A 14,232-nucleotide genomic window follows, 5' to 3' on the forward strand; every position below is an offset into this window, starting at 1 on the left:
GTGTTCTTTAAAGCTCATCATGAACAACGAATCTTCTGTTTACAGGTGTAATTAGTTTCTGTTCCTTAGCACTATCAATCAAAATAATACTTCCCTTGATGATCATGCCCATAATGTATATTATGACTATCAGACATAATCAATTTGACTCCTCCTACTTTTCATAAAGATCTTTATCTTCAATGGAGCTGTCAGCCAATGGCTGGGGAGATTTGTCAACTTTAAAATGGTAAAATCCATACTCACTGTAGCCACTTAAAATATTAAAGAATCCGTTCCATTTCTTAAATTGGAACCATTCAAGATTTTGATGGAAGATAATTGGGAAGTTAAAACTGGTAAACATGATCACACAAAATTTACCAAAACATACAATATGCAATAACTGAAGGCATATCTATATCCCAATAATATGACTGAAAACTGATTAATTTGGGCTTATTAATCAGATTTATCCCAGTTTTATTTGCAGTAACTGTAGGAAAACATAAACTGAAAAAAGATCCGACATCATCAGGGTCACACCTGTGGTGGCAAGATCGTCCAACACGCAGTGGAATCTCTCACATGCAAGGCGAGACGCTTGCAACAACACCACTCTAAAGATTCTGTCACCTGTGGTGGCAAGAGAAGAACCTCTAAAGCAACGAAGTCCAAAACGTCACCCTCACACCATCAAGCGAAATCGATCAAACAATGACTCACCTGTGGTGGCAAGAGCACATCACTCGCCATATGGTTTTCTTGACTGCAATCCATCCGAATAGTCAATGATAATCTCACAATCCAAATAACTAGCCCACTGAGTGGAAGCGTAATCATTTAAATCATGAATCCCATAGACTTAGATTGCTACTGAATGCCCATTTAATTTCAATAATTTTCATCAATATTGTTTTTATCATAAAACACACATAGCCAATGTATTTACAGAAATGTCACAAAAATTAATCTTTTCGCGATGTACTGAATTATCGCAGGATATCAATATCATTAATAGACTACATGCAATTCCTCGTGACGAAACTGAATGTCACAGACTGTATATCACCGATGAACAAGTCTAAACACATCAAAATTGGTTAAAAAATTCATGAAAAGTCAGTGTAATACATATAAATCAATATGTGATGCATCCATCACTCATAGTAGGATAGAATTCTATCTTCCCATGGTGACACCATAAGAAGGCTTCATATAAGGTCTAAAACTTGTTTATTTTTTTTTTTAAAAACTAATCAATCTTGTTTGAATCTCTGTCTTAAATCAAAAGACCAAAAACGGTCTAAATCAAAAGATCATATTGACAACGAGTCTACTGGCCAAAAAATAAATCGAAGGGCCAGATTATTGAGTCAACCCAACCTAGTGGAATTCGATGACAGAAATAACAATATACAACAGTAGGACTAACAAGTCAATAGATTCATAATTACGACATCGTAGAGGTTCCAAAATAATGACTGTAAGCACAGAAAGTAATCCACAAATGTTTATTGATAAATAATTTTTCAAGACCAGAAATGATATATAGAACCAACCAACAAAAACGATTTCTAAAAATGAAGCTAAACACAATAATCATAAGGTCATATCTGAAATTTTGAAATTATTTCAATAGATCAAACTTCAACCGTATGATTTCTAATTCACTTTCATAAGCAATTTATGGTCAATCCATTTATAAGACCTTTTAAGTAGGTTTCATTAAAACTATGATGGAAGTATCTAATCTGTAACTTTATAAGCCCATGCTTACTACCTTAATGATTCAAAAGCTCAATCATATGTGGGCATCATCATGTCTATCTTGTACAGAAGTTACAAAAAATAAAACTTCAATGTCTTCTCATATTTATAAGATAACTTTATATGATATGAAACGATGGAACATGTGGCAACAATATCCCCTCAATGGCAAACTTATAAATACCAAACATTAAAAATTGTGTTTTCCTAAATGTCACAAATAACCAAAAAACATACATCACTGATTATAATACCTCATGACAATACAAAATGTCACGAGTTTCTTATGTATTATAACACATGTGCGGTTTTACTTACCGCCTTGTGACTTACTTAGACGTCACAACCTTAATGGCACTAAATCCACACTCAGAATAATTCAAAATGTGATGTTGTAAAAAAGTATATGTATGTGACATAGCATGAAAAAAAATGAAACACAAATGATTAACAACCAATATGCACCAAAATTTACTTTATGTATCCAAATAACACCTTAAAAGGTCAAAGGATACTTAATGCAACCAAACAGATCATTATGTGAGAGTTTAATCTAAAGTCTCTCAAAATTGAGAGTATACTTTAACACGTTCCTGACACTGTATAAAACATTAAAATACTCTTAACTCAAATTTTATACTCTCACCGGTCCAAGGTACTCTTAAGATTCAGGGTCAAAACGGTTCAACAATGGCTTTTAAATGGCCTTCAATTAATTTAGAAAACAACTAAAATAGAAGTGCTTTTATGAAACATGAATAATATTCTGAAGCAAAAATATTTCTCTACAACATTTTCATGAATTATATCAACAAAAAATTACTTCTGTAAAGGGAATGAACCAAATATTTTCTATAAATAATCCATAGCCTGAATTGAATCAAAATACACAAAATTGAGCCAAAATCTGAACAATGTTCATAATTACATTATCCCACTGGTCGAACCATATAACCGGCTCGGAGTACATAAATTCATCCTCCCATTGGTTTGGTCAGTCAATATGACAATGTGATAAACATGGCATGAAACGATGATAATTAAGCCTTTAATAAGGAAAATTGAGATAGGCTTATATCCACATTACACATTTTAAATTTAATGGACTCTATAATAATAATAAGTCACCAAAAACACCGAATGTGCTCATTTTATTTTCATTCAAAAGTCCTCTTTAGGCATGTAACAAATACAACTGAAATAAAACTATATGTCAACATGTCATGCATAAAACTTCTCTATCGTGCCAATTTGAAACATAACGAGGTACAAATCAAACACTTGTTCCTATTAGAACACTACAATGTACGAGCATTACCTCATGGTGGTAATAACAAACAATCACGAGATATACATCACATATGTCATATTGTTACAATGTATACCATCAAAGATTTGTATTGTAATATGGAACACAAGAGTATGAAACAATTAATGCATATACAAGGTGTTCCAGCATGCCATTACTAGATCCAATAAGTAAATAATTTACTATCACAGTGGCAATCACAAAATCTCATTATGTGAAAATTGAAAACACATTAAAAAAAAATTCTAAGTGTTAGAAATCATGTGTTTCCTATCGTGACAGATCAGAATAGCACAGAATATAAACAAAAACAGAAAAGTAAACCAAAACTAGTTTTTTTTTTTTTTTTTACAAAAACAAAAAACCTGTTTTTCTATTTCTGTAATTTATGTTTTTGTTTCACCGATTTTCTATTTCTGTTTCACCTTTTTTTATTTTAGATTCTGTTTTATGAACCAGAATTAATCCAAATGGACCAAAATCAACCCGGGTAAATGGAAACGAACCGGATAAACCAGTTTTGGTTTACTTTTCTGTTTTAATTCTGTTTTTGTTTATATTCTGAGATATTCTGATCTGTCACGATAGGGAACACATGATTTTTAACATTTAGAAATTTTTTTTTAATGTGTTCCCAATTTTCACATAATGAGATTTTGTGATTGCCACTGTGATAGTAAATTATTTACTTGTTGGATCTAGTAATGGCACGCTGGAACACCTTGTATATGCATTAATTGTTTTATGCTCTTATGTTCCATATTATAGTACAAATCTTTGATGGTATACATTGTAACAATAGGACATATGTGATGTATATCTAGTGACTGTTTGTCATTGTCACCATGAGGCAATGCTTGTACATTGTGGTGTTCCAATAGAAACACGTTTATGTGTTTGATTTGTACCTCGTTATGAATCAAACTGTCACGACAGAAAACAATACTTTAGGTCCACACATAGTAACTGGACTCATACCATTAAGGCAGCTCCCATCAACACAACTAAACCGATTTTAATAAAATAAAAGTGGGACTATGCCAACCTACCTTATGAAAATCTTACACTAAGAATATTGATAGAGAAGGAGAAATGAGTTATGGAGAGTTGTGCCAGGTTTTTGATGATGTTCGAGAATATACTTATTTGGAGCTGCCTTTCATGGATGCGATGACGATGGTTGTAGAAGCTCAATTTCATTCATCAACAGTTCATCTGTTGGATTTTCATGGTTTGGTTGATTCTAGATGGTCAAACCGGTTGAATGAAATTTCGACTAATCATGGGGCTCATTGTGGTAAATCGATTTTCACTCTACAGTTGGGTGTTGATGTGGCTATTCCTTATGACCAAGGCTATCAATTTTATTCACCCACTATAGCGATTGTAAATAATTATTATCCTCCGGGCCTGCAACTTGTGGATGTTCACATGCCTTCGACAAGTAAACCCTATTCTTTTGGGATGGTAAGGCAATGCTCTCCTACTGCTAAGGAGGTGTTGAAGGAGCGGTTTGCTTGTAAGGCCATGACAACATCGTTGGGTAGTGGGAATCTTTGAAAGATAAAAAGGATGGAGATCTAGCTTCTTCTGGTGAATTGAGGCGAGCTAAGAAGAGAAAAGGGAGAGATGTGGGTCGGTATAGGGATTAGTGCAGTTTGAGGGTTTTCGTAAGTTCTTCATGTATCTCCTTGGCAAGTCTAAGGATTTAGCAGATACATTTAAAACAGATGAAGAGCCTTATGTGTGAACCGATTTTGGAATATGAGTATCATTGTTCCTCGATACGAAAAAAGACTATCAAGACTGGTGAGGCTCCGACTTGCAACATTAAGGAGGAAGGGAATCATGCTTCTTCACACCGAGTAATATCTTCTGTTGGTATTATTTGTTTTTGCATTTTCTTGATTGTGCTTAACACTACAATATTCTTAGTTGAGTCTCTCTGTCTGTTTTCTTTGAGTCGTTTTGTGCTTCTTTATGGCTCTTGAACCTGGCGTCTGATGGTGTTCTAGTTTAGGGCTTGCTCCTCTGCTGTGCTGTTAATTTTGTTAGCATGATAGTTATGTTTCAACTAGCTTATCTCTACTATTTTTTCGTATTTTTTGTGTGATGTTTGCTTACCCATCATTGGTGATCAGTGTTTTGTTGCTTGTGGTTATTGTTGCTTTGTGTTTTCTTGCTTTTTTCTGCAGTTTGTTTGCCTATTTTTGGTTTGGTGGTTATCCTTTTGAGGGCATCATGATTGTACTCTTGTGAAATCTTTGTGGCTTTCACTCTAAATGTATTGAGAGGGCCCTGAATTATCATGTTATTAATAATAAGGTGGAAATTGTGCTTTCATTGGAAACTCAGACATCAGGGGAGAACCTTATGTTGTTACCTGCTTCCCTTAGGACTCTCCACTTGGTGGCGTTTATCAAGTGTGGGGAGTAGGGTTTTTTGTGGCGGTTTATGGTGCTTGGCTCAATGAAGTATGTCTATTTTGGATGTTTTTGTGATAGTTGGATTCATTGCCACCACATTGGTTGACACATTGAAAGGTTGTGTCTGGTGTCTTGTAGAATAAATGCTCCCCTGCTATGTCTGAAAGAAGTTCATTTTGGAATGACATGGCGTTCTTCCTTTCATCGATTTCTTGTCCTTTATTGTTCTAGTTGGATTTAATTAAATTCTCTTTGATTTTGAAAAAGCTAGAGAAAATGTACCTAATATTATTGGTCCTATCTTCTTTGCTGTTTTGGGGTGTTATTGAATCTTTGGGCTTATAAATATTGCCCCTTCAAGGGGCTCAATTCACTTGGTCGAATAAGCAAAACCCCTCCTAAATTAGTATTGGAGTGCTTGGATAGATGCATGATTAACCTTGCTTGGGATTTTGTTTGGCCTTGTGCTTCTCTTACTACTTTAACTTCTTTTGCTTCTATTGTTTCTGATCACAACCCTTTTATTTTAAATACCTTGTCTAGTAAAAAATCTAAAAAAATAAATAAATAAATCAAGTGATATGGTTTTCCCACCATGACTTTTTCTCTTTTTCTCAAATAAGAGGGGGTGATTTGAGTATCATTCCATTTTTAGGAGGTGTTTCGTAAATTACATTTTTTTTTTGAAAAGAAATGGAATTCCCTTGTTGGTGAAATTTTTTGTAGTATACTTGCGGGTATGATGAGGTTTTTTTTGTGTGTTTGGAATAAGTAGGTGTTTGAGAATATTTTTCAACTTAAGTTATTTTTATTTGAAAATATCACTTTCTTGAATGCCTTCCTCCTACATCTGAAAACTTCTCAGCTTTCAAAGTTTATGATATATATATATATATAGTTACTTGAGGCTAAAGAAATGCTTTGGTTGCAAAATCTTGTTTATCTTTTTATTAACGAAGGTGATAGGAATATTGTTTTTTCATACCGTTGCTAATTCTAATCTCATTAGATGTAGTATTTAGTACATGTTAAATGAGAAAGGTTTTAAAAGTTTACGTTCTCCTTGCAATAATAAATATTTTTTCGAAATGTCTTGGGAGTGTTTTCACTATATCAAACCCTCTTGATCAAGCTTTTATAGAATGTTTGAACTTGTGATTTATGATGTTGAGAATGAGATTCTTCTATTTTGCCTTCTGAAGAGGAAGTCAAACAAATTGTCTTTGGCATTGGAGCTCTTAAACTTGCCTTACCTTTGACTATATTAAGTTTGATTTTATTAGTTTCGTGCATAATATTTTTAGAAATATTTCTCTTACCTTTGGTGTTAATTATAGTATCTTGGCTCCGATTCCTAAAAAAGATAATGGTAGAAAAGTAGATGAGTTTAGGCCAGTTATTTTGCACACTATTTTGTCTAAAATTATTACTAGAATCTTAGCTAGTAGGTTTAGGGTGTTTTGGGTAGGGTTTTAACTCCATACCAAGCTGTTTTTTGTCAAAGGTAGGCAGGTTTTAGATAATCTTAGTATTGCAAATGTATTTGATTTTCTTTGACGTCATAAAGGGAAACGTGGGTGGATGGCCTTTAAGTTAGATATGTCAAGAGCTTATGATAGACTTGAGTTGGATTTCTTAAGTCTATCTTTGAGTTTCTTGGATTTAGCCAACAATGATGTAACATGATTTGTTATATTATTTATGGGGGAACGTTCTTTGTGGGGGAGCGCAGGGGCCACGCGAGTGAGGCAGCCAATGCGAGCACGCACGCTGGCATCTCAAGGGGGGGGCAAGATTTTTGCCTTTCATGGGGGTGGAGTAGTTTTGTTTTGTTTTTTTTTTCTCTAATAGTTGGGCCCAAAAGAGAATTGAACTCATGACCTCTTCTTTGTGAGGTGTTGGTCTTTGCCAATTGAAGGGGATTGCCTTTTAAGGCTATTGATGCCAAGAGAAGAAAAACAAAAAACCAAAAAAAAGGATAAATTATGATAACACAATGATTGATTTATATGTCTATCTTTCTATTAAAATAAATTTTTTTTTTCTTATCATCCAAACATATCAGGACTTGGATTGGCCATTGCTAATCTTATTAGGGTTCTGACTTATGAGGCAACACGGTTTAAACTTGGTAGAAAAAGAGAGATTTCAAGCGAGCAATAAACTGGGCTTGAAGAGTCTCAAATATGGATCAGGGGAACACACTACTCTTCCACGTGTCAACCAATCAGTAGTTAGTCCTAGTTCTGTCGGGACTCTGTCAAGCTTGATCGGGGCCTTTATAAACCTCCAGGCCCAGCCCAGGCCCGCTTAAACCCAGGCTAAACCGTCCCTTCTCCACTATATAATAAACCTAACCCTCTTCGCTCAAAATTACCCTAAGCCCTATACGAGCTCTCTCTCCTTCGGATTCTCTGAGAGGCTCTACATCTCTGCATCTCTCTGGTCGCCGAAGTGCGAAGACGCCGGAGAGTAGTTCAAACAGCGAGGATCCCTTAAAACACTGGGAATACTGTAAGTTTAGCCATCGCTCTCTCTTTCTTTCCCATTTTTTCCTGAGGTTTTTTTGTGTCCGTTTTGTTTCTGTTTATTCAGTCACTTGCTTGATGTAATCGGGTTGAGGAAGATGCGAGACCCTTAGTTTCTTCAATTGGTGATAGATTGATCTGCGTAGCCCCTCCCCCCTATGTTTTATTGTCAAATTATTAAACAAGCTAAAATTTTAAAGCTAATTTTTTTTAAATTTTTTGTTTAGAGTTTGTTTGCTGTAGATTAATACCCATGTATTAATTCCCATATATTGGTTGTTCTTTGAAAAAACTAATATAAAATAGCATGTGATTCAGATGCCGTATGCAATTAGTTTTGATTGAAGTTGATTTTTATACTTTATGTTGTCTTCTATTAGTTATCGCCCTCTCCTAGGTAATGAATTTATTTGATTTGTGTCAATTTCCTGGTTTTGTACTTGATAAGTTTCTGTCTTGTCCCTTCTTATATGGGATTTGCTTGCCTGAATGGGCTAGTAGATGTTATACACATATACTCCCATATGGAATCTAGTGATAAAGTTAGTACTTTCCAATATATTATTATACGATTTGTGGCAGTTTATCTTACTTGATGTATTTATCAATGGTTGAGGTAGAATTTAGCCCATTCAGAGGAAGTGATTGAATTGTTATTGTATAAATGGAGTTATTTCTCCTCATCTGAACAGATTTTGAGGCTTGTTATTCGTTGAGCATTACACATACAAGAAGATGTCTTCTCGTTTCTGGGTTCAGGTATGCCAGACTTTCCCTGCACTATATGTCTTTATTTTTGGCAAGACTGTTTATCACCAGTGTAAAATTTTATATATTTTGTCTTGTACAGAGTGGAAATGACACTGAGGAAGAGGAAGAGAGTGATTATGAATCTGATGTTGAGGCCGGTGGTGGAACTGGTGACAACGCTGGTGCAGCTGCTGGAAACAGATACTTGGAGGGCAATGCAATTGATTCTGATGATTCTGATGGCCAAAAGCGTGTTGTCCGATCTGCCAAGGACAAACGCTTTGAGGAGATGTCAGCCACTGTCGATCAGATGAAGAATGCCATGAAAATCAATGACTGGGTAAGCCTTCAAGAGAGCTTTGAGAAGATGAACAAGCAGCTGGAAAAGGTTATCCGGGTCACGGAATCTGAGAAGGCTCCTACACTTTATATCAAAGCACTTGTAATGTTAGAAGACTTCTTGAGTGAGGCTTTAGCGAATAAGGATGCAAAGAAGAAGATGAGTGCTAGCAATGCAAAGGCCTTGAACTCCATGAAGCAGAAACTTAAGAAGAACAATAAGCAATATGAAGACCTGATTAATAAGTACAGAGAAAAACCTGAGAGCGAAGATGAAGGGGAGCCTGATGATCAGTCAGCAGATGAAGATGATTCTGAAACAGAGTTTGAGGAGGACCCATCCAACATGCCTATTGTTTCAGATTCTGGGGATGAAGATGAGGATGAAGATGAAGATGGAACCAACCAAGCTGAGGGTGATGGGGTTTGGGAAAAGAAGATGAGTAAGAAAGATAAACTTATGGACAAGCAATTCATGAAGGACCCTAGTGAGATCACTTGGGATGTGGTTAATAAGAAACTCAAAGAGATTGTGGCTGCAAGGGGTCGGAAGGGAACTGGAAGGGTTGAGCAGGTTGAGCAGCTCACATTTTTGACAAAGGTTGCCAAGACACCTGCGCAGAAGCTTGAGATACTCTTCAGTGTTGTTTCTGCTCAATTTGATGTGAACCCAAGCCTTAGTGGGCACATGCCCATTAATGTGTGGAAGAAATGTGTGCAGAACATGCTTGTCATACTTGATATCCTTGATCAGTATCCCAACATTGTGGTGGATGACACAGTGGAGCCTGATGAGAATGAGACACAGAAGGGAACTGACTATAAGGGCACAATTCGGGTTTGGGGAAACTTGGTTGCTTTCCTCGACCGAATGGATGCAGAGTTCTTCAAGAGCTTGCAATGTATTGATCCACACACTAAAGAGTATGTTGAAAGGCTTAGGGATGAGCCTCTGTTTTCAGTTCTTGCGCAAAATGTTCAAATCTATTTGGAAAGGATTGGGGATTTCAAGTCCGCTGCAAAGGTAGCATTGAAGCGTGTAGAGCTTATCTATTATAAGCCTCAAGAGGTTTATGATGCAATGAGAAAATTGGCTGAACAGACAGAAGGTGGAGAGAATGGCGAAGGGGATGCTGAGGAGGAGCATCCAGTGGTCGAAGAAAGCAGGGGTCGACCTGCATTTGTTGCTACTCCTGAACTTGTGCCTAGAAGACCCACTTTTCCGGAGAATAGCAGGACATTGATGGATATACTTGTTTCCCACATATACAAGTACGGGGATGAGAGGACCAAAGCTCGTGCAATGCTCTGTGATATATACCACCATGCTATTTTGGATGAGTTTGCTACTTCACGTGACCTATTGTTAATGAGTCACTTGCAGGATGGTGTCCAGCATATGGACATTTCAACTCAGATTCTTTTTAACAGGGCTATGGCACAACTTGGTCTTTGTGCATTCAGAGTCGGACTGATCTCTGAAGCACATGGTTGCCTTTCCGAACTCTACATGGGTGGAAGGGTAAAGGAGTTGCTCGCTCAGGGTGTCTCACAAAGTCGGTATCATGAGAAGACTCCAGAACAGGTAATCTTATCTTCTTCAATTATTTATTATTTACCATGGTTTGCTTGCTTGCTTAGTTTGGAAGTCACATCCTTGATGTTTTGAATGCCACCTTCAAGAATAAGATGATTCCTATAAGAAGTTTGTTCTACATTCAACCTCGAGTACTTGATTATGACTATGTTATGTTTTTGGTTTGTATAATTTGGTGTTTTAATCTTCCGAGCCAAACTTATGTTTTGTTGGGAAGGTTTTCTTTCTTAGCAGTTGGTTCCTGTTATGGATATCTTGTTTAGGGAGTGAATATGTGTACTCTCTTTGAGTATTGATCCCTTGAATGTGAGAGAGACAAATTCCTCGTCTTTTAAAATTCAATGCGCCATGTTGGCCCTGTCAATACAATGTGGATGGAAAATATTTTATAGGAGTGAGTGGCTTTCTATTTTATGTTACACTTTATAGTGTGTCAGATTTTGGGGGGTAGTGGTAGCTTGTTGAATTAAAACAGTTCTTGATTTGATCGACCAGGTAGAAGTTTTTCAAAATGTTCCTTTATTTTGAGGCAGGTTAATGTTACCGGGGAGGTAGCTTAATGTTACCGGCAGAATTAGTCATTCTGGATCTTAGGTTTAGTTTGTGCTTTTCTTCGTATTTTCCAGGAGGTTGCTTTTTTTTATTAGATAAATTATCATTTGTTCAGCTGTTAATTAGTGTGATACCTATGACATGGGAGCACATCTCAAGCTTCAAATTTCAGATTTTAAGTCTCTGACTCCGCAAAGCATTAGTTAGTGCATATATTGTCAAACTCAACAAAGCATTATTCTAACTAAATGGGATTGGCTGCATTAATACTGCTTTGCCATCTGTTCTGTCTAGCGTTGTGTTTATTGTATCTACTTATGGTAAATGTGTGTGTGTGTGCGCGCACGCGTGCATGCTTGTGGATGTGTTTATGTTGTTTTGTTGCCATAATATTTTAGTTTTGCAAGTTAAATTTAGATTGTTGTGGACACATTTTATATGCTCATTATTCACTATCTGTGTTTCTACACTTAAGAAAAGATTAGCTGAGTAAGCTGTTCTCTGAAAATTCAATTAAGGCTCTGTAAAAAGTGAATAACAATTTCTATGGATCCAGTTATCCTATAGGTTCAGATGAGCTAGCTAAATGAGGGTTCAATTGGCAATCCTTCTACTACTAGCTGTCCGATTGAGTATCTCTTTAAAGGTGCTGGCCTTGGGCATTGTTAATATGTTGGCATTATTTTTATACTCTCTTTCATTTGATTTTGCAATAAGAATTAGTTACCTATGAAAAAAATATATTTATTTTACTAGGTTCATATTCCTGCTGTCTATCTGTTATTGAATATTAGGGAACTGTTATCGACTTTTCATTCAGCTACTGTTATTTATTTGACCAGACAACTTAATCATGTATCACATAATTTGGGCACTGTGGAAAGGGACAACAGATTCTCTAGGGAATGGATCTATGAGGAGACCCAAAAAAATGGTTCAATGCTAATATGAGCTCTTGTATGCTTGTAGAGTCTTTTTTTCCTAATAAAAGTTGTCTTAAACAAGGAAACAAAAATAGTAGTAGTGGCAGATTTCAGAATATTTTGGTTAATGTTCATGGTATATAAATTTGACCTCTGTTTGATAATTGAAGTTCTTAAATGACTACTAAATGAGAATTAAATACTATTTGTTTTGATTTTGGAATACTGTGACCTTACTTCCATCTTTATTTGTTTCCTATAGGAAAAGCTTGAGAGGAGGAGGCAGATGCCGTATCACATGCATATAAATCTTGAGCTTTTAGAGGCTGTCCATCTGGTATGTGCCATGCTTATTGAGGTACCTAACATAGCAGCCAACACTCACGATGCCAAGCGCAAGGTCATAAGTAAAACATTCCGAAGGCTGCTTGAAGTGAGTGAGAGGCAGACTTTCACAGGTCCCCCTGAAAATGTCAGGGATCATGTCATGGCTGCTACTAGGGCCCTGAGCAAGGGAGATTTTCAAAAGGCCTTTGTTGTCATCTCGTCTCTTGATGTCTGGAAGCTCCTTAAGAACCGGGAGAATGTTCTTGACATGCTCAAGACCAAGATTAAAGAAGAGGCCCTGAGGACCTACTTGTTCGCTTATTCCTCCTCGTATGAATCTCTGAGCTTGGACCAGCTCACCACAATATTTGATCTCTCAGAAAGTCATGTACACAGTCTTGCGAGCAAGATGATGATCATGGAAGAGCTCCATGCTAGCTGGGACCAGCCAACCCGGTGCATTGTCTTCCACAATGTTGAGCACACAAGGTTGCAGGCCCTGGCATTCCAGTTTACGGAGAAGCTCTCAATCCTCGCTGAGAGCAATGAGAGGGCTCTTGAGGCAAGGACAGGTGGAGGTCTGGATGGGCTACCCCCAAGGCGTAGAGAGGGCCAGGACTATGCTGGTGCTACTACAGGTAAGTGGCAGGAGAACTTTTCCCACGGAAGGCAAGGAAGCTCGCGCACAGGATATGCTGGGAGACTGCCAACATCCAGTCAGGCTTCTGCAAGTGGTTTTACGAGGGGGGATCGTGGAGGTCAGTTGCGAGGAGGGGGTGGTTATTCCTCAGGCTACCAGAGCACACGTTATCAAGATGCATATGGAGGAGGGGTCGGGAGGTCTCCTTACCAGACAGGTTCAGCAGTACGAGGAACACAGATGGATAATTCTGCACGCATGGTCAGTCTCAACAGGGCTGGTCGCGTATAGTGAGTAACATAGGACTCGAAGAGAAGCAGAAAAAGCAAGTCAGAGAGGATTGTTGTGTTGGATTGCTTCAAAGCCGCCTATCTTCTGGTATTCTGCTTTTTGCAAGGAAGAGAGCTTGGAGGTAGTTTGGCCTAAAATCAATCTTTGTTGTTTATTTGAATTCCTGTCCTAATTTAGAAAAATTTTCCCCTTTAGGTGTTTAGCTGAGGGAGTGTGAAGAACTCTTAAAACACTAGTTTTTTCTGTATTATCTATGCAAAACTTGTCTAAGCTTAAGTTGCCCATGAGGCAGTTTTCCCATTTGCATATATTTCTGATTTTTTTATTTTTATTTTCTGGATCATATCTGGTATTATTAGTGGCTCTGCATGTACTAGAATATTGGTTAGTGTTAAATTGAAACGAAATTGTATTCAGTCATATATTTGGTGATTGCAAAACAGTTTGGTTTGCAAAACAGTTTATATTAGGACAAAGTACAGTAATAAATGTAAAGAGGAAAGTCTCGGTATGCTAGTGGTATGCCATAAGCTAGCGTGTTGGGCTCCTTTGTAGTGCGACACGGAGTGTAATGCACTCACCTGGCCCACAGTGCTTGGGCATGCAACCCAACACAACATGTGTTGGGTTGCGTGCCCAAGCACGGTGCGCCGTCTGATGGTATGTGATGGTATGTTACACATTGTGTTGCGCTACAGAGGACCCAAATCCTAAGCTAGCATCCTGTGGCTATCTCTGTCTTTCCTTTGGATATTATTGCACTTGATAGTAAGAATTTTTTTTTAGAAGAACTTGATAGCA

General features: G+C 37.1%; 1 protein-coding gene across 1 annotated transcript; it reads left to right on the top strand.

The window, feature by feature from the left end:
• Positions 1-7,878: 7,878 nt before the first annotated feature.
• LOC122665333 (eukaryotic translation initiation factor 3 subunit C) lies at positions 7,879-13,446 on the top strand. The gene is made up of 4 exons (XM_043861450.1): positions 7,879-7,998; positions 8,705-8,771; positions 8,863-10,686; positions 12,436-13,446. Exons 2-4 carry the CDS (start codon positions 8,748-8,750, stop codon positions 13,429-13,431), a joined length of 2,844 nt encoding a protein of 947 aa, XP_043717385.1. The 5' UTR covers positions 7,879-7,998; positions 8,705-8,747; the 3' UTR covers positions 13,432-13,446.
• Positions 13,447-14,232: the final 786 nt, after the last annotated feature.

This window comes from Telopea speciosissima, chromosome 6, assembly GCF_018873765.1.
Source record: "Telopea speciosissima isolate NSW1024214 ecotype Mountain lineage chromosome 6, Tspe_v1, whole genome shotgun sequence".
NCBI classification, from domain to species: Eukaryota; Viridiplantae; Streptophyta; class Magnoliopsida; order Proteales; family Proteaceae; genus Telopea; species Telopea speciosissima.

Coding starts and splice junctions, on each gene's coding strand:
- LOC122665333 (XM_043861450.1), top strand. CDS start 8,748: ATGTCTTCTCGTTTCTGGGTTCAG. Junction 8,772..8,862: donor CTTCTCGTTTCTGGGTTCAG/GTATGCCAGACT, acceptor TGTCTTGTACAG/AGTGGAAATGACACTGAGGA. Junction 10,687..12,435: donor ATGAGAAGACTCCAGAACAG/GTAATCTTATCT, acceptor TGTTTCCTATAG/GAAAAGCTTGAGAGGAGGAG.